The 17,278-nt window shown below is 44.0% G+C and overlaps 3 protein-coding genes across 5 annotated transcripts; 1 reads left to right on the top strand and 2 right to left on the bottom strand.

Moving 5' to 3' along the window:
- Positions 1-208: 208 nt before the first annotated feature.
- On the bottom strand, positions 209-6,953 carry LOC143328737 (importin-13-like). 3 transcript variants are annotated; one of them, XM_076744028.1, is made up of 22 exons: positions 6,507-6,953; positions 5,820-5,945; positions 5,061-5,701; positions 4,850-4,990; positions 4,592-4,733; positions 4,279-4,445; positions 4,036-4,156; positions 3,761-3,908; positions 3,353-3,534; positions 3,253-3,279; positions 3,001-3,135; positions 2,386-2,532; positions 2,096-2,176; positions 1,822-1,959; positions 1,635-1,731; positions 1,503-1,555; positions 1,365-1,431; positions 1,178-1,236; positions 1,000-1,089; positions 679-860; positions 447-548; positions 209-335 (listed from the first exon to the last, which is right to left on the bottom strand). In XM_076744028.1, exons 1-21 carry the CDS (start codon positions 6,573-6,575, stop codon positions 464-466), a joined length of 2,898 nt encoding a protein of 965 aa, XP_076600143.1. In that variant the 5' UTR covers positions 6,576-6,953; the 3' UTR covers positions 209-335; positions 447-463. The 3 variants fall into 3 exon arrangements, with proteins under 3 accessions (XP_076600143.1, XP_076600141.1, XP_076600140.1); XM_076744026.1 differs by having other exon boundaries at positions 209-548; positions 6,507-6,637; positions 6,785-6,892; XM_076744025.1 differs by having other exon boundaries at positions 209-548.
- A 30-nt stretch (positions 6,954-6,983) lies between these two features.
- On the top strand, positions 6,984-12,535 carry LOC143328739 (uncharacterized). Its single transcript, XM_076744030.1, has 5 exons — positions 6,984-7,450; positions 8,288-8,590; positions 10,054-10,335; positions 10,437-10,603; positions 11,334-12,535. Exons 1-5 carry the CDS (start codon positions 7,384-7,386, stop codon positions 11,376-11,378), a joined length of 864 nt encoding a protein of 287 aa, XP_076600145.1. The 5' UTR covers positions 6,984-7,383; the 3' UTR covers positions 11,379-12,535.
- A 237-nt stretch (positions 12,536-12,772) lies between these two features.
- Positions 12,773-15,103, bottom strand: mgst3a (microsomal glutathione S-transferase 3a). Its single transcript, XM_076744031.1, has 6 exons — positions 14,869-15,103; positions 14,293-14,418; positions 14,011-14,084; positions 13,834-13,891; positions 13,636-13,708; positions 12,773-13,546 (listed from the first exon to the last, which is right to left on the bottom strand). Exons 2-6 carry the CDS (start codon positions 14,407-14,409, stop codon positions 13,407-13,409), a joined length of 462 nt encoding a protein of 153 aa, XP_076600146.1. The 5' UTR covers positions 14,410-14,418; positions 14,869-15,103; the 3' UTR covers positions 12,773-13,406.
- Positions 15,104-17,278: the final 2,175 nt, after the last annotated feature.

The raw sequence follows: 17,278 nt of genomic DNA, 5'->3' as shown, positions 1-17,278 counted from the left end.
ATTTTGATAATGTGTGAATATGATCTACAAGCAGTATACAACAGAGGAGAAACAATAAACAATAACACTCACATACAGTTGCTCACGCAGCTGCAAAGAACAAACTGTTTATTGGTGTTTTTGCCAGACGGAGCGCAGGTCTGGATCCGTGCCTGGAGATGAGGAAGAGGCATCCTGACACTTTTATCTCTCATTTCATCCCACTTTGGAAGTGATAAAGGTATTTTATTAAAAACAGGGTGCATGGAGGGTCCACGCATCCGGATAAAGGCCCACTTCATCTTTTGCTTTGGTTCAGTCCAGATATTTACGGTCATTTGATCATCCAGTGTCGCCTGCCCAAGAAAAAGTCCCGTCTGGCGTCATTTATCATTGAAACAGATTCAGTGTATGGATTTTGTTACTTTCTCTGAGGCTTACATAGGAAGAAAAAGCCAAAGTGCTACCAGCTCAGTGGAGTGATCTAGTATCCAGACCCCTGCAGGCCCCGGCAGAGCAGAGAAAACTCCTTCACAATCTCCTTAACACGACGCTTGTTGCTTTGCTCCCTGGAAGCAAGAAGAAGATATCACGCTATACAACCCTCTGTAAAACACGAGTCACCTTTTCTTAAAACCCGGCTTTTGTTTATAATGCATCAAAATAATGGAGAGCAGCTGTTAGTGAGCGTGTTGTCACCTTAGAAGCTGCTGAGTGAAGGCATGTTTCTGCTCTGTGGACACCTGGCTGGAGGGGAATCCTGGGGTCTGCAGGGTTTCTTTCAGCCACTGGGATAGCAGAGCTGGACAGTGTCTGTTCAGACTCAGCAGCACCTCCGAGAAATGCTCCGTCAGACTGCGAGGGGACTCTCCTCCAACCGCCTGAGGCAGAGATCAAAACGTCCAGTACGCTTCCACTGATTCTAGACTATCAGGACTAAAATGCATGCATGGCTTTTATAGCACTGACACAGGGCACAGACGGTAAATAGTTAGATATGTAGTTCCAAAGCTGACTCACCTGGAGTATGGTCTCTGTCAGGAGCTTTCCATCCCTCTGCAACACCTCACCAAGCGGGGACATGTCTTTGCAGCGAGGCAGCAGCTCTGTCTGCCAGCGTCAGGGCGAAAATAACAAGAATTATGAAACACAAGGTGCAGCTTACAATTAAACCTCGCACATTTCTGCCTTGACTCACAAAGAATAGACTGGCAGCCTTCACTGTGGGCGTCTCTGGAAACTTCAGCGACAGGATCCCTGCAGAGAGCACAGGATAAAAAGATGACTGCTTCAGCCGGTGAGACACGCAAATGGTTGCAAAATACATACTGAGTCACATGTGTGAGAATGAGCAGCATACAGTGCAAGCATGTAATGATCCTCACCACAGAAAAACAGAGCTTTAACATCCAACTGGTCAGACAGGTAGAAGTCTGGCTTCCTCTTAAGAATCTAAAGGCAAAGAAAAAGTAATCAAAGTTTTCTGTGTGATGCAGACGTGTGAGCAAGAAAATTCCGCCCACCTGAGCATGAAGGTGCATAAACGATTCTGCAACATCAGGATGATCCCGTGGACCTGTAAGATAAACATGAGATTAGAAAAGACACGCCTGTTTCTGAAAGTAAATTAGAATTTCTTAGCAGGTGTTTATTACCTTGCTGATAAATAGTGAGCGTGGCAGAGGTCAACACCTCGATAAGGCTTTTGATGTTAGAGATGTGGTGTTCCTCTCCAGCAAATATGTGAACCATCTATAGAAAAGAAGAGACATCTGATCACACACAAGCATCGCATCCGGAGGGGTCATGCTGGTATTCAGGCCCTGATCTGCGGGGGCGTACCTGCCGTGCCAGGTCCAGAGCTGAGGCCTGCGGGAAGGCGCTGTAGATCTGTCCCAGCATCCCGCTCAGCTGAGCTACCATGGGCCCGAAATCATGTAGGAGGGTTCGAACTGACTTATCAAATACTCCACACACTGCCTGCAGGGAGGGGGGGGGGGAGCTGTGAGTGAGCGTGAATCAGTGGACGCACGCAGATACATCACACACACACACACACACACACACACACAGCATCACACATGCATATTTATGCAAGCAGTAAAAACCCTCTCACCTCGACTACCTCTGAGTCATCAAGCCACTTGCTGAGGACGGTCTGGATCAATGCGAACACTTGCTGGAGCACAACAACAACCTAAAACAAAAAGCATTCAGATTTGTCAAGCACTTGTTTAAACATGAGACTTTTTCATGTGGGTATGTTCGTCTCATTTCTGTACATTTTAATGTTCGCATGTTCAGAAATATCGATTCTGAGGGCTGATTAACAAACTGACACATTAGCATGCTTAATCATTATTCATGCTTAACCTTTAATTCGCTCAGTTTTATGGCTAAACTTACTGGATTGCGTGTGCTCTGTGAGGCAGGGAGCCTTGGGCTGGTTGCTCCCTCTAAACTGTCTGCCTGTCTGTTGGTGTCCAGAGTGGTAAAGAGACTGGACAGCATCCCCAGGATGTGGATGATGGGCTGTTTATTGCTGGGATTTGGCTGTAGAGGGACACAGAGCGGATGGGTTTGATGTGCGGCCTTGTGATGGTTGTGAGAGCAAAGAGCAATTTTACTACTGTTAGTGAAAAATACTGAATGCTGACCTCCTCACTGACTGTCACCCTGGATAAGAGCATCAATCAGCTCATTAAATTGTATTTTATGTTGACCTAAAGATAAGCCATTTTCAATATCTAATATAATTAATATTCAAATCTATTTGCAGTACACTTGTATTTGTATTGATCAGTGTAGACTTATCATCAATTACCAAATATATTTACAGTATATGGTGTATATATATGGAACAAGTGAGGTGGTAACATTATCATATTTATTTAAATGCAGTCAGCTACTTAAATAATAGTGTGTGGATTTGAGTAATGAATATTAATATTAGCCCAGTTTTACCACTTCTGCGACAGTTATTTTAGTGTTTGTGGGGTTGTCTGTGGAAGTTTGTCTCACCTCCTGCTGAGCCAGCGTGTCCAGCTGCTGGACGTGAGGAGTGATGAGAGAGTGGAGTCTGACCAGGATCTCCTCTCCCGGCAGGGCAGACAGGAGGAAACCCAGAGCCTGCATCAGCCACATGCACTGGCTGCTCTGCACACAGACACACAGGGACACACACAGCACGCATCATACATGATGTCCTCACAGGGGTGATGGGTGCACACATGTTAGGGACTACCTGGCGGATGTTGAAGGCTGTTTACTCACCTTATGGATTTCTTTCACCAGCACGTCCTGCAGAGGAACACAGATGTTAGTGCAAAGAGAGTCACTGCACCAGTGTTAAAGTAAAGGCTGTGTGTCTGACCTGTGACACAGTGAGGATGTCCTGAGCATAAGGGCCGAGGTCATATCTACACTCCCTGCAGATCCTCTTCAGGGTGGATACGCTGGACACAGACAGCTCTGCCTTCACCAGGCCCTGAAGCACCATGGGTAATATGGCACCCAACATCACTGGGTGGTCAGCAAGCCATTCAGCCAGGGAGCCTGACCAACAGAGGACATTCAGGAAGGGGCACATGTCACGGACAGTGAATGGAAACAGGTTTGTTACTGTTGAGTGTAGACCAGAACACATAAAGAATAAGATAAAGAGAGATAAACAATAATGATGGCTGCAGTTAGTGAAATTCTGCTCTCAGGTAGAACATTTAACATTTAACTGATAGTATGGGTGACTGGGTCTTGGGGCCGGAGGTGCCTGGTTATATACCTATGGTGTACATGACGGTGTCAGCCAGCATAACGTTGCTGATGTTGATTCTGGGGATCAGACCAATAAGACCAGGGATGACATCAGAGTAGTTCACATCTATCGTCTCAGCTATGGACTGGAAGCCAAATAACAAGGCCTCTGTGTCCTGAAGATGGAGAAAAACAATTTAGACAATTTATAGAATATGCCATATATGATGAGACTCACATGCACAGTGTTTGAAAAAGCATTTCTACTTCAAGTGCTTCAGTGGGAGTAATTAATGACATTACCTGCCATACTGCTGACTGCTGGGGGTCCATCAGCTGTCTGCCCAGCCTGTCATAGAGGTTACTGAGCAGCTCTGCTCCGAGCATTTCATACACGTACATCAGAGTATCGGAAATGTCCACTCTGAAATGCAAAGGGACTATGAAAACATCACTGGAGAATTTTATACGGCCATGTTTTCAATCAGGATGAATTCTAACACAGTTCGCCAAACTTAAAAACCCCCTTTTGTGTTTGTGTCTTACCTGTAAATTCTGAACTGCTCCTTGTCATCAGACGACCAGGAGGCATAATCCTCCTGGGAGGGATAGTGGGATTTATGGAGGAGCACGTCCACCAGCTGGAAGTAAACCGGCCTGTAGACCTGCAAGTAAACTGCCTGCTTCTCCTCCTCGAAGGACAAGATGTCATCCTGAACATGCAGAAAATAATTAGAAAGAAAGTTGAGTCAGTTAATGCACACACACGTAACTCACTAAACTTAAAAGAAAAAAAATGTGAAAAAATCAAAACTTTAAAGCTCTACAAAGCATGTATGACCTCCTGTGTTCGTCTTACCTGCAGAGTGTACCAGAATGTGAGTGTTAGGGAGCTGGTGGTCTCAGTGACTGGGTAGTGTCCAGGGATGCCGGTGCAGAAAAGAATCATGTTGACCAAAGCCAGATATTCCTGCCAGTGCTCCACCTGTTCCAACAAAACCCTGTCTTGCACAAGCACATTGATCCAGATTAAGAAATAAAAGCCATTTGCTGAAGCCATAGGGTGTGTGTGTGTGTGTGTGTGTGTGTGTGTGTGTGTGTGTGTGTGTGTGGGTACCTGGAGTGTGTTTCCCCCATGGCCACAGCAATACGACAGATGCCATGTGAGGTTTCCATGTCCCCGTCCTGGGCTGCTGTCTTCAGCTGGTCATGGAGACCCAGAACCAGAGGAACCAAGTTCACCAGAGCATCGATGTACCTGCACACACATGATCTGATTCACACATCTGAAAGGTGACTGTGAACTTATGATCCGGCGTGTTTCTCACCTCTGGCAGTCAGGCTGTGAGATGGCATTAACGATCGTCTCCACAGCCGTGTCGAACAGCTCTGGGTTGGACAGCACAGTGAAACAGTCCTGGACCAGTTCATGACTCTCCCCTAACGGCACATCCAGCCCCACCCAGCTGGACAGGCAGCGAAGCACCTTCTCCTTCACCTGGTTGGTGGAGTCCTGGCTTTGGAGCAGCTGGCGCAGCATGGGACACACCACCGTCCACTCCCCAGCCAGGGCCTCCCTCAGCTGTGCACGCCGAGCTTGAGCCAGCCGGGTGCTCTGGAACTCTTCCGGAAGTACGGTGAGGAGCTCCAGCAGTGCGAGGCAGTGTGCATGAGGGTCCTGGGCGGCCTCTGCACCAGAACCACCATCAGAGTCAGGCTTCTGAGGTTGGAATGCCCTCACCATGTCCTCCACAGGCTGGGACCAAGCCTGTGGAATTAAATTAAGAGCCATAGCGGCGAGGGCTACACACAGCCTGGTTAACACCATTTTGGGCCCTGTGGAGAAGTGAAGGATGTGGGAGAGGAGCTGCATCCTCAGGCCCTCATGCTGGTCTGTGAGAAGGTCACTCCAATGACGGGAGATCTTTATGTGAAGGGTGCTGGCGCCAAAAAACTGCACCTCGGGGAGCTGTGAAGAGACGGATATGTGAAATAGCTGCTGCAGACATTAATCTTTGAACTCAATTATTCACATTTGCAGCTCTGATCAGCACTGACATCCGACCAGCAGAAACACAACAACAGACCTTGTCAGGGCCAAGCAGGGCCCAGCAGAACTGCCATGCCTGTGCAGAGGCCTGGGCCTGGGTCAGCCACTTCTGGGCCACATTCTTACGCTCCATGTCCGGGTCAAAGTACAGCTGGTACAGAGCCTGGATGAGGAGAGAAGAACAATGTCCCCATATTTCCACTTTGACTGAGGAACTATAAAACTCTGACAGTACATGGATCTGACTCTTTTTGTGTGCAACAGGTTGATATACGGCTACTTTTATTGAGTAACTTTACATTGAATTTATAACAAGCATTAAAAATCATGCATGTTGCAAGACCAATTGTTTGAATAGAGTAAAGAAATGTGTTGTCGTAGCAACTAATCCAAAGCACATGGTGTTAGTTATTATTAGCGCAGCATATGCTTATAGCTGGTATCAGGTTTCAAAAGGTCCAGTTTGTCTGTTTGATCTCCCCATGCAAAAGCAAAATTAACAAACTACGTTTTCTATTTGACCAAACTGCTGCTGTTTTACTTTTACCTGAGTTATTCTATCAAGTAAATACATCAACGTGAGATGATGCAGCAGCAGCTCGTCTCTTTGATAAAACATGAATCAGATGAGCTTTGATGTTTATAATGGTATTGCAGGAGCTCCACCTGCACCTCAATTCTACAGCCACCCAATGAAGTGGCTCATTATTGACAGGCAACTTACCGACTCCACATTCTCCACCGTTAACTCCAACTCCGCCGGGCTGTCTCCCGGATTGGCTGGAGGCTCCATATGGCGCAACGTAGAGGAAGGTGTCTTCCTGTTGCCGCTGAATGTCCCTCAGAAATTAAAGCCTGGTCGGTGGAAAAGAAGCAATTAAAACGCGGATAGGCCGTCCTCTAAAGTGTGCCAAAGCACGCTGACAGAGGACGCAGCGGGTCATTCAGCTGTCCATACAGCACACATGTGGGCAGTGCGCTCAGGCATGACGACACACTGACCTCTGTGGGGGCTGAAAAGTTGTTGTCTCACATTACCACCAGCAGACACTGACACCTATCCACCTGCATGAAGCCCATCAAGCAATACTGCAACAAGCCAGGAAAAATCATGAATACACTCTTGCCCACAGTTTGACAGTGTTCAACGATACAGCGCTGCACAACAGGCGCTCCTGACGCAGACAACTGCGCCTCTGACGCACTGACGTCTGATTGGAGCAGCGCAGCGAGGAGAGGCGGCAAACTGATGCATATATTGGAGGGATGGATGCAGAGATGGGTGACTCTGTCATGAAAAAGGCACAGAGCCGGAAGATGAAACACGAACGTGCAGCGGGATCAGTGCCGGCGTTTGGCTTCTGAGAATAAAGCGTGCGCGTCTTTTGCGCTCCCACCACCGCCTGCGCGCAGCAGCCTGCTACGCGGCCCCACCCCGACATCTCTTCTGCCCGACTCCCTCAGGATATTTTTAGCGCTGATGATGCGCCCTGTCAAATCACGTAACGGAAAGAAGCTCAGAGCTGAAAAGCAGAGCCGCCGTGCAGAGTCCGCTTGGGTGCGTTTTTGGTTGCGATCTGCAGGGGAAGGCCGCGAATGAGATGACATTTGAAATTAATGTGGTGTTTTGCGTGCTGGTGGTCCTTACCGGCTCATCGCAGACTAGAGGTAAGGTGTCATCCCTGGAGTGTGTGTGTGTGTGTGTGTGTGTGTGTGTGTGTGTGTGTGTGTATGTCTTTGTGATGTGGACGGACTGCTGACGTGAGTTGGACTCGTTATGGATTCTGCACATGATGCTCACAGTCTATTGACCTTATGGAAAGTTCGAACAAAGCTGCAGGTTGCGTTTGATCATCATGATCAGTTCTTTTATTAACTTTAGAGTCCGCTCAGCTGGGTGTGCGCACATAACTTAGATTTGAGCAAGGTAATAATTTCTTTCTGTGGTTAGTCATTTTATTCTGATTTGTTTCCACCAATCTCCTGTTTCTTTGTGTCCATTTTAGACTTAAAATTACCACCAGTCCACATAGTTTAGAATTAAAATTGCAAAACATGGCTAACAGAAGAGTGCACTTGTTAGTTGGTTAATCAATGACAGATCATCAACTATTTTAGCAAACAATTGATTGGATTAGTCATTTGCAGCGAGGTTTGCTGATTTTTCTTCACTTTTATGATAGCAAGCAGAATATCTTTGGGTTTTTTAGAGCTGCTAATAAGTTGATTAATCAAGCAATTGACAGGAAATCAGTCTGCAACTATATTTGATAGGCAAGTAATCATTTAAGGGAAAATGCCAAACTTATCTGGTTGCAACTCCTCACATGTGAATAGTTTCTGTTTTTTTAATCTTCAATGAGAATAAACTGAATATCTTGTGGTCGGACAAAACAAGACATCTGAATATTCTGTTTTATGCTCTGGGGGACTGTAAGGGGAATTTTTAGAGACCAAACCATTTATCGATGAATTAATTTGCTGTGTTTATCTTTCATCTGGCAGGTCAGAGCAGTGCTTTGCCTCCTGCCCTCACCCTGGCTGCCCTCCCGAGTCATGCTGGAAGCGTAGCATCTCCTGACCTGACAGAGGATCCTGGGAATGAGGTCCCACAGCGGACACATAATCCCGCAGGCAGGGATGAAACCTCAACTCAATCCACAACCATTACCACATCCAAGAAAGGAGCCCATTCAGAGACTGCGAATGCAGTTTATAACACACACTTATTGACCACAAGCTCTGCACTGGCCACATCCCAACACACGGGTGTACCTGCCGTCATGGCTGCTCACCCTTCACCTTCAGGTAACCAAGACTGACCTGCATGCACTGTTTATATGCCTCTTTTAATATACGCTTCTCTCATAGAAATTTTGGTCATCATTTCATCCATAATTGTGCATCTATAATTTTCTTGTCTGGTCTGTTTCCTTTGTCCAGATTCTTAACATAAAACATCCCACACACTAAAACTGTTTGCAAACAGCTCACTCCTAAAACTCAGCTCCATTGCCAGCTGCATGCAGGAACATAGTGACCCCCACATGACTGGAATGAATGAATGTTAACCTCATCAAGATCTGATAGGCCAAATATATTTAACCTCGTCTGCTGATGCTATGTTGCCTCTTTGAGCACCTCAGAAATAACAAACAATATGACATAACGGCCTCCTGATCACCGTGTTAAGCTGCTGTCGTCCCTTCTCTGCCTGTCCCTGTAGAATAATGTGGACGTTGTCATTTGGCAAAAGTCTCTGTTGGAGTTTATCACTTGAAGAGCTAAAAATTACACCGCTAATTACTTTGATTTGCTTTATGACTTAATGGATAACTCCACTTATGCTAAGCATCAGTGTTATCTTCTGTCCACAGGAACACTAATAACCGCCTGCTCATTCATTTCATATAACATGTAAACAGTACAAAGGTAGTCTGACTTGTAATTACAGGTCCTTGAACACACCCCTCTACCAGCCCCCTCCCCAGCTGTCAGCATGGGCTGTCAAATGTGATGTAAACAGACACATGTGCTTAAAGCTGAGTAAGAATATACTCATGTTGAAACAGGGAAAAAGGAGTGAACCTGCTGTCCATTATGTGAAAACATAGAAACAACATGACAATAATTCATTTTTCAATATCACCAATCTACTGGTTATTTTATTGATTATGTAGTAATTAATTTGTCTGTCTGGCAACAAGTTCCCATAACCCATAGAGACATTTTCAGAGGTCTTGTTTTGTCCGTGCGATGGTCCCAACGCCAAAGATGTTAAATTTACTGATATAAAAGAATCAGTAAATATTCCCATTTGAGAAGCCAGAAGCAGTAAATATTACCTTTTTTGCTTTTAAAACACAATAACCGATCAAACTGAAGCAGTGCTCAAGATGCTGGGAGACGTTTGTGTTGATATGTGTTGTTGGTCTGACTTGGCCACTGCAAAACAGCAGTGACACCCACCATTCCTATGCTGTTCATTTGTTGCATGAAGACGCAAACAGTGTGTGAAACAGGTTACTGCCATCATGCTGGCTCTGTTTTGATCAGGGTTTCTTGGCAGTGCAGAGTAGGATAGGTGGGACATGACAACAAAAGCATCGTGGATAGCAGCTTTAATGTCAGTGGGAGTGATCAGTATTCATGAGCAGGGTGGTGTGGAGTTACCTCTGCGTGCTGCTGTGTGTGCGGTTCCTCTCCTTTGAAGAATTCTCTGTATGCTGTTTTGAATTGATACAGCACTGCCCTCACATCCCCACTTTCAGCTGCTGCAGACGGCCTTTCATCCACGCCGACCGTGCAGAGCACCACCCCTGCCCAACACCGTCCCACCCCTGAAGGCAGAGCCCCGCTGACCAGAGATCCCCTCACCACCTTTTCATCTCTGCCAGCTCACACGGATACATGCTCCACAGCGCACGCCTCCACCATCCAGCACCAGTCTGAATCACTGACCACAGAACACGCTCTGACCTCAGCTCCAGGCCGGGGTCCTGCGGCGCCGACCCACCAGGAGGCCCAGTCTGAGCTGAATGTTGGAGATGAAGGTAAGGTGATAAACAGGTGAGAGGGTGTTATTTTAGGCCTCCTAGACTGGCTTTATTTTCTCATTATGTTTTATCATGGTTGTCCGTTTGGTGCCATTTAGACCTGAAGGGGTTCCACTACCATTTGAGCTCCCCTCTAGACCCCCTGCTGGCTGGTCTGCTGTCAGTGTTCATTGTCACCACCGCGATCGTCTTCGTCATCCTCTTCCTCAAGTTCCGCCAGAGGACAAACCACCCAGAGTTCCATCGGCTGCAGGATCTACCCATGGTAAAATACGCTTTCCTGTGCATACAGGAAGGCTGGTAAAGATGCCCTCCTGGATTTTGTGATTAAAAGGGCATGCCACCTTTTTTTTTAACACATAAAGGTCAATTTTCTTGTATTGAGGAGTACTACTGTATTATGTCTCATGAAGGGAGCAGTCTACAGTCAAAGAAAATAACTCTGATGATGTCATCAGGGTTATCACAGCTCCGGGTTTAGCCTCTGTTAGGAACTGAGGATGTAGAGTTTGAAACAAGTGGGTGTTTACCAGGCAGGGAGTGTCTAATGAAAGACAGGATCCAGTTGCATCATGGGAAATGTAGGATTTGGTGTTTTTGGAGCTTAACTTTTTAACATCTTCTTCTCTGTTGTCCCCAGCTTAATGGAAGTGCAATTCTAAACTGCTGCACCTTTAATTCCAACCCAAACTGATTGTTGAATGTCTAACAGGAATTAGTACAGCCAGTCTTTTTCAAACGTACAAGTACATACAAGGAGAGACTTCTAGAAGAGAAACAGATACAAAGATGAAAGAAAATCAGTTCTTTCAGTCACATTTACTTGTGCATTCTGACAGTATGTTTAACTTTGGAATTTGGAGTCACCAAATTACTCATCCACTGTTTAAAAGATGCGAATAAGCATTCAACTTGCATTTTCTCACACCTTTGAAAAAGTCGTTCTTAACAACTGTACTAAGTACAATGTATCCTGTTGCAATGATCTTCTCCAGGACGATTTGATGGAGGACACGCCACTCTCCAGATACACCTACTGAGGGAAGCATCCTGTCAGCTTCGACTTCGAGAACAGAAGCAAAGCGGACGCCAAAAGAAGAGCAGTGTGTCTGAGAAAAGCCTTTGCCTGGATGCAGCTGCATCCCTGCAGATGAGTTCCCCCTTGTGAGTTTTGGGTCAGTGATAAAAATGTTTATCTGAGGCTCCACAAGCTTTCAGAGGTACTTTTTTCCACATTCCCTCCAAGCTTTCAGAGATCAGCACCCCTGACTGACTCCTGGTCTGCACAGCACTTTAAAGTGACGTGAATGGTCACAGAGCCCCCTATAGGACATCTGAGGTAATGTGGATCAAGGTTGCATGAAGTCCTCCAGTGTAATTAATGCACAACCTCAGGTTATCCAGCAGGATAAGAGAGTGAGAAGACAGACTGAGGATGTTAAGTGCTTTATAACACCTGGGCAATTTGCAAACATGCCCAGAGTGACTATGGAATATAAATTATGATCCCTTTGGTGACCAAATATTAGTGAAGTGCACTTTCAAACCAAATAACCAGGTTGCACATGTTGTCTTAAAATGGAGGTGTTGCAGGAAATCTACACAAAAATCAGAAATGATTTTAGAGTTCAAAAGCCATGTCTGATGACGTCGCTCATCATTTGATTGTTCAAGTGTATTAACCAAGTTATCCCAAATTATATACTGTACTGCAGCCTTTTACTGTGTAGTGTTATGGAACTTGTGTGATCATGGTCTGATGCTGGTATTTCAAACTTGAATTTGGTTATTCTGTTTTTGATGATGAATGTTTAATCTGCCAGTGCACACTGCAAAAACGCCTTGCTACACTGAATACACACTTTAATGAGTAAATTGTAAAACACTATTATTATAAAATGTGTTGTAAAATTCATACTTACAAAGAATGTTTCTGCGTAAGTTCAGTTAGTTCAAATGCTTTAAGCGGAGACAGTGAGAAGAGGCACAAGGGAGGCTTCAAATTTAGATTATTGTTACCTGTATCTGTATTAGCTGGAGTAACATGCACAGTGCTGGAAATAAGCTGTTCTATCAGTTTTTACCCAAGTGCGTGAGTCTCAGTGATGCGTGATAATATGCCATTGAAATGTGGAGTGTAAGAATTTATTGATATAAGGATTTCCTGTTTGATAATAAATCAAAAACCACAACGCCATGAGGCTCAACTCGTGTATGTATAGAGGGTGGGACCTTAATGAATTCCAGCTATAGTATGTGGGTGAGTTCTAATGCATTGTGCTGTCATTGTATGAAGGGCATTTTTCTTTTGCAGGTGTTTTGGAGCCTGGTAGCTCTGTAGAGATATAAATCCACCTGGCCAGACAAGTAGAACGGACTTTGAACTTTATAAAAAGGAAGCCGCTCCCTGAAACACACACCAACATTAACAAGACTCATTCAGTCACTCAAGACGTTTAATCAATACCCATTCACCTCCCAATACAAACTGTTTAAAACTAATGCATTACATTTATTAGCATCAGTATGACAAATGTCAAAAACCTGTTATCAATATGAAAAACAAAATCTAAAAAAAACAATGAAATGATAATCATGATGACTGGAATTATGGAGTTTTCTCAGTATTTCTTTATGAAGCTATTTCAGGTATTAATTCATATACAAAATCTGAGCAAACGCAAACATAAGGTGATACTCAGTCCATCAAACATCGTGAGCTAAAACAATTCCCTTTGTTACAGCATTTTCATTTGTCTATTGCAAACATACAGATAATATGAAAAGCCATGAGGCCAGCTAATTTAAAATGTTGAAATCAGGGCGCAAGTGAAAAGGCTCTCCAGGTTTTTATCTCCAGACAAACTTGTCTTGTACGCTGTGGGAGTGCCCATCACTGAATGCACCACAACCTTTATCCTAAATGGGACACTGCCCTTGCTGGAAACCGGTCAGGTCACTTGACAGCATGAACTTTGCCTGATATGAAACGTTACATTCAAGGTGTATGTGGGTTATGTTGAGTGGCTTTGACTATAAGGCGAAAGACTGAGTGAGCTTTGTCCTCATTACGAACAGTTGATTCGACGGAAGGGGCCGATCTGTGGTCCCGTCCAGCCAAGCAGGTGGCGGCCGTAGCTGACTGTGGTCAGTATCATCCCCAGCATGGCGATGTTCCCGAAGGCGCCACGCATTCTCTTTTTAGGATCTGATTGAGAGGAACAGCAAGAATAATAGCACCTTTGCACCCTGCTTATAAAAAGACCTAAATGTAAATGAAACAGAATACTGTCTGACCTCCAGTGGAGTAACCATGTGCGTACACCTCCCTGCTTATAATCCACACAGCTCCGAGTCCACTCACGAGACGCTGTGATAGTCAGACACACACAAGCAAATGTGATACACTCAGATATGACAGGATTTTATAAGACAAGAATATTTGTCTTCAAGAATTCCTGCATAACAAGGTAAAGTGACCGTGGCATGACTTACAGGACAATGTATACCGCCAACAGCGAGGCAGAAAAGGAAGGCAGGGTAGAACTCCAGACTGGTGAGAGGTGATAACAGCATGTTAACTTTCACCTCTTTTTGATTACTATGAATCATAAAAGCATGATGCAATGTCAATGCATGTGTGCAAATGCCCATGTGTCAGCTCATACGCACGTATTCTGGTGTGCACGCTGGATGCAGTTGAAAATGTTGCCAGTTTCTGGGTCGTCACTGTACATCTGAGGGTACTGCAAGGCAAAGGCAACTTTATTCCTATTTTCTATTCAAGATGTGTAACAAAAAACAAAAAAGGATGCAGAGCCCGTGCATGAAACTATGTCAAGACACAGCAGAGGTTTTGTGGTGGTGGTTGAATGGGTGGGTGTAGATCTTTAACAGTATGAATGAGAGAGAGGGACTATGTTCTGCTGCACATTTGCACATTTGTCTGCTCACCCGCACGTTGTACTTCTTGCGGGCTTTGCCAACTTTCATGGCCAGATGTGCAACCATCAGGATGCTGGCAGCGCCAGTCAGCACCACATATCCATACTCTTTGGACAGCACTACCATCGTGGCAACCTTTACAGAGGAAAAAAGAAGAACTGCATTTATATACTGTCCGATCAGTTCAGCTTTTGACTAATTTTGAAAGTAAATCTCTTATTTATTTATTCTAGACTGGCTTTATTCATTTTTGCCATAGCAAAGAAAAGGGAAAAGGTCTTTTCCGGGTATATAAACAATAAAAATAATTATAATATTAATAAATGCTGCACTTTCACGCTTATGACTGCAGAACATTTGGGCGTGGGTGTGTTTCTTTGCACCCTATCAAACAAATGATTTCTAAATCTGTCAAACAGCTGAAGAGCGAATGCAAAACCAGCAGTGGAGAGCAAGGACGCCATTAAAACATAAGGTCAAATGGGGATTCCAGCGGCGTCACTAATGTTAGACCAACAAGTCTGAGTGAAAACATGCGGAAAAAATCACACAGCTCATAAATATACATGTAAGCGTTGACTGTACCTTATAGATGTAGAGCAGGAGGTCGACAGCTAACACTCAGGCACAGCGACAAACCGTCTGCACTGAACTTTCGTACTCAAACGCATCCGTGTGCGTAGGGCCTTACGTAACGCACGTACGTACACAGCGTGGGCGTGGCGGCCGCTTGTACAGTACGTCTGTGTTTCGGAAAATGATTTACTTGACGGCGTTGAGGCTAATGTGTGCTAAATGTCATCCGGTTTCACTTGTCAATGAAGTTACTGCAGGTAACACAGTCCTCCACGGCAACACGTATTCAGATAATCAATTTCATTTATCTGACATGCGTGGTAGACCTATTTACGCCAGTTACCATGGTAACCAGCTGAACTAGAGGACTCCCCAGCCTAAGCAGGAGCAGCTCCGCCTGCTTTGGGACTGACTAGTAGAACACAGTTGTGGGCTGTATCCAAAGCAAAGTGCAAATTGGGAAAGCCTGCTTTATTTGACTGCAGTATTTCCACTCAAGACTACTGCATACTGTACCTCATACCATATGTCATGAGGGAATATTCACTTTTTTACTGCACCACATTTATTTTAACAACTTTATTTACAAGTTACTTTACAGACAAAGATTGTGCATACAAAACATGTGAAGATCATATCATGTGTTAAAATAGATGAAACTACTCAGGAGAATAGAAATTAGTTAAAATTAGCTCTACCCCAACCAGCTGATAATCCAAAGATTTGTTATATAATAGCATTACACAGTATGGTGGCAATTATTTTGCACTATTACTACTCTTTGATACTTATAGTTCAATTTAAGGACCAAGGTAAATAATACTTGTGTACTTTTACGTAAGATTCAATGCAAGAGTTTAATTGCAAAGAAGAAAATATAAGCTGCTGCTACAGATTGTTAATGAATTTTTTGGTCTTATCTCTATTCTTTGCTCTTCTGTGAATAGTTTTATCACATCAGGTTGAAATTCTGCAAGGTTCAGATGGGAAAACTGTAGCTGTAATTTAGTGCTGAGGAGAAGCAATGATTTCTCTTCCTCCAGATTTTTTTTTTTTTTTTTACACAGAAAAAAATAATGAATCTCATAAAACAAGTGGCTTTGGTTTGGCTATGATGATGTGATTGAATATACCTATTCTACATACATATTCCTACTCCTCTCTGGTTTCTTCCATAACTTGAGGAATAGTTATCATCGCTTGAATACATGCATAGAATAGATTATTAATTCTGGTTGAATTATTATCACATATTGCAGATATAAAGCGTTGAGTCTAAAGAAACAAGAAACAGGAAACATTCTATGTGTGACTGATTACTATATTCCAGACGCCCATTTATGACAGCGTCAGAGTTACAAACCTTTTTTATGCCAGACATTTTGACTCGGCAGGAACATCACAGGCACAAGTAATGACGTTAATGATTGCTCTGTCCTTTTGAAGTGCCCCAGAAAGCCGCGCCAGTGAGCCAGTTCACAGTGTCAGGGCCCTGGTCCTGCAGACCTAAATGGAAGGCAGCCAAAATAATCTGCCCGCAGATGAGGTGAGCGGGACCTGATAGGCCAGAGTTTCCGGTATCACATATCAGGTCAAGATGAGGTATGCAAAACACAGTCAGTGGTGTTAGCAGGCCCAGGTTCACTACTGCATGAGCTGCTGACATGATGGGACTGAACTCATTTAGACATTATATTATATTATATTATATTATATTATATTATATTATATTATATTATATTATATTATATTATATTATATTATATTATATTATATTATTCTGATGTCTTTTTTGTTTTTGTTTGAACATGCCAGTGCTTGTTGGAATTAGATCAAACCACATACCAGCGCTTTATGAGTGCAGATTATCCATAAAGAGATAAATATGGGTGACAAGTCCTTGCAGCTACGCTAAGACGTGACTGACATGCTCTAGAACAAGGGATTACAAAAATAAACAAATGTACACCCTTGTTTGACGGCATGCTTTATACTCAGCTTTTCCTTTACATTTCACAACTTATCTGTCATACTCATGCATCAAACCGTGAGAGGACAGTGTTTAGACCAATTCAAAATCATTCCACAACCACTGCATGATGCCAGGATAAGAAAGAAAGATGTAGCAGAGGTTATGGTTTACTGGAGAAACCATAGCCTGTGTTTTGAAGACATGTTTTAACTCGCTGGTTGATTACATGGATGAGTTAGCCTTTCTTTTAGAAGGTTTATTCTTTAACCCCACAGTCTTCCCCTTTGGTTTCCCCTTTTAAAGGCTTTAAGGCTGTTAAAAAAAAAATTCTACCCAGTCTGGCAGTATCATGTGTTCCAACTCCTCAATGAAGCTGCAAATATGATGTTTTCTGAAATATTCAAGCCTAAAACTCCAGCAATGGCAGCAGTATTCCATCAAATATTA

The sequence above is a fragment of the Chaetodon auriga genome, chromosome 12 (assembly GCF_051107435.1).
Source record: "Chaetodon auriga isolate fChaAug3 chromosome 12, fChaAug3.hap1, whole genome shotgun sequence".
Classification (NCBI taxonomy): Eukaryota; Metazoa; Chordata; class Actinopteri; order Chaetodontiformes; family Chaetodontidae; genus Chaetodon; species Chaetodon auriga.
This window is presented reverse-complemented; position numbering and strand designations above follow the sequence as displayed.

Excerpts from the sequence above, each read along its gene's own strand:
- LOC143328737 (XM_076744025.1), bottom strand. The coding sequence starts at position 6,575 with ATGGAGCCTCCAGCCAATCCGGGAGACAGCCCGGCGGAGTTGGAGTTA. Across the intron at positions 5,702-5,819 it reads CCCTGCTTGGCCCTGACAAG|CTCCCCGAGGTGCAGTTTTT; the intron begins GTCTGTTGTTGT and ends GTCTCTTCACAG. Across the intron at positions 2,533-3,000 it reads ACACGCTGGCTCAGCAGGAG|CCAAATCCCAGCAATAAACA; the intron begins GTGAGACAAACT and ends GTCCCTCTACAG.
- LOC143328739 (XM_076744030.1), top strand. The coding sequence starts at position 7,384 with ATGACATTTGAAATTAATGTGGTGTTTTGCGTGCTGGTGGTCCTTACC. Across the intron at positions 7,451-8,287 it reads CGGCTCATCGCAGACTAGAG|GTCAGAGCAGTGCTTTGCCT; the intron begins GTAAGGTGTCAT and ends TTCATCTGGCAG. Across the intron at positions 10,604-11,333 it reads GGCTGCAGGATCTACCCATG|GACGATTTGATGGAGGACAC; the intron begins GTAAAATACGCT and ends GATCTTCTCCAG.
- mgst3a (XM_076744031.1), bottom strand. The coding sequence starts at position 14,409 with ATGGTAGTGCTGTCCAAAGAGTATGGATATGTGGTGCTGACTGGCGCT. Across the intron at positions 13,709-13,833 it reads TTGGCGGTATACATTGTCCT|CGTCTCGTGAGTGGACTCGG; the intron begins GTAAGTCATGCC and ends TGACTATCACAG. Across the intron at positions 13,547-13,635 it reads ACATGGTTACTCCACTGGAG|ATCCTAAAAAGAGAATGCGT; the intron begins GTCAGACAGTAT and ends CCTCTCAATCAG.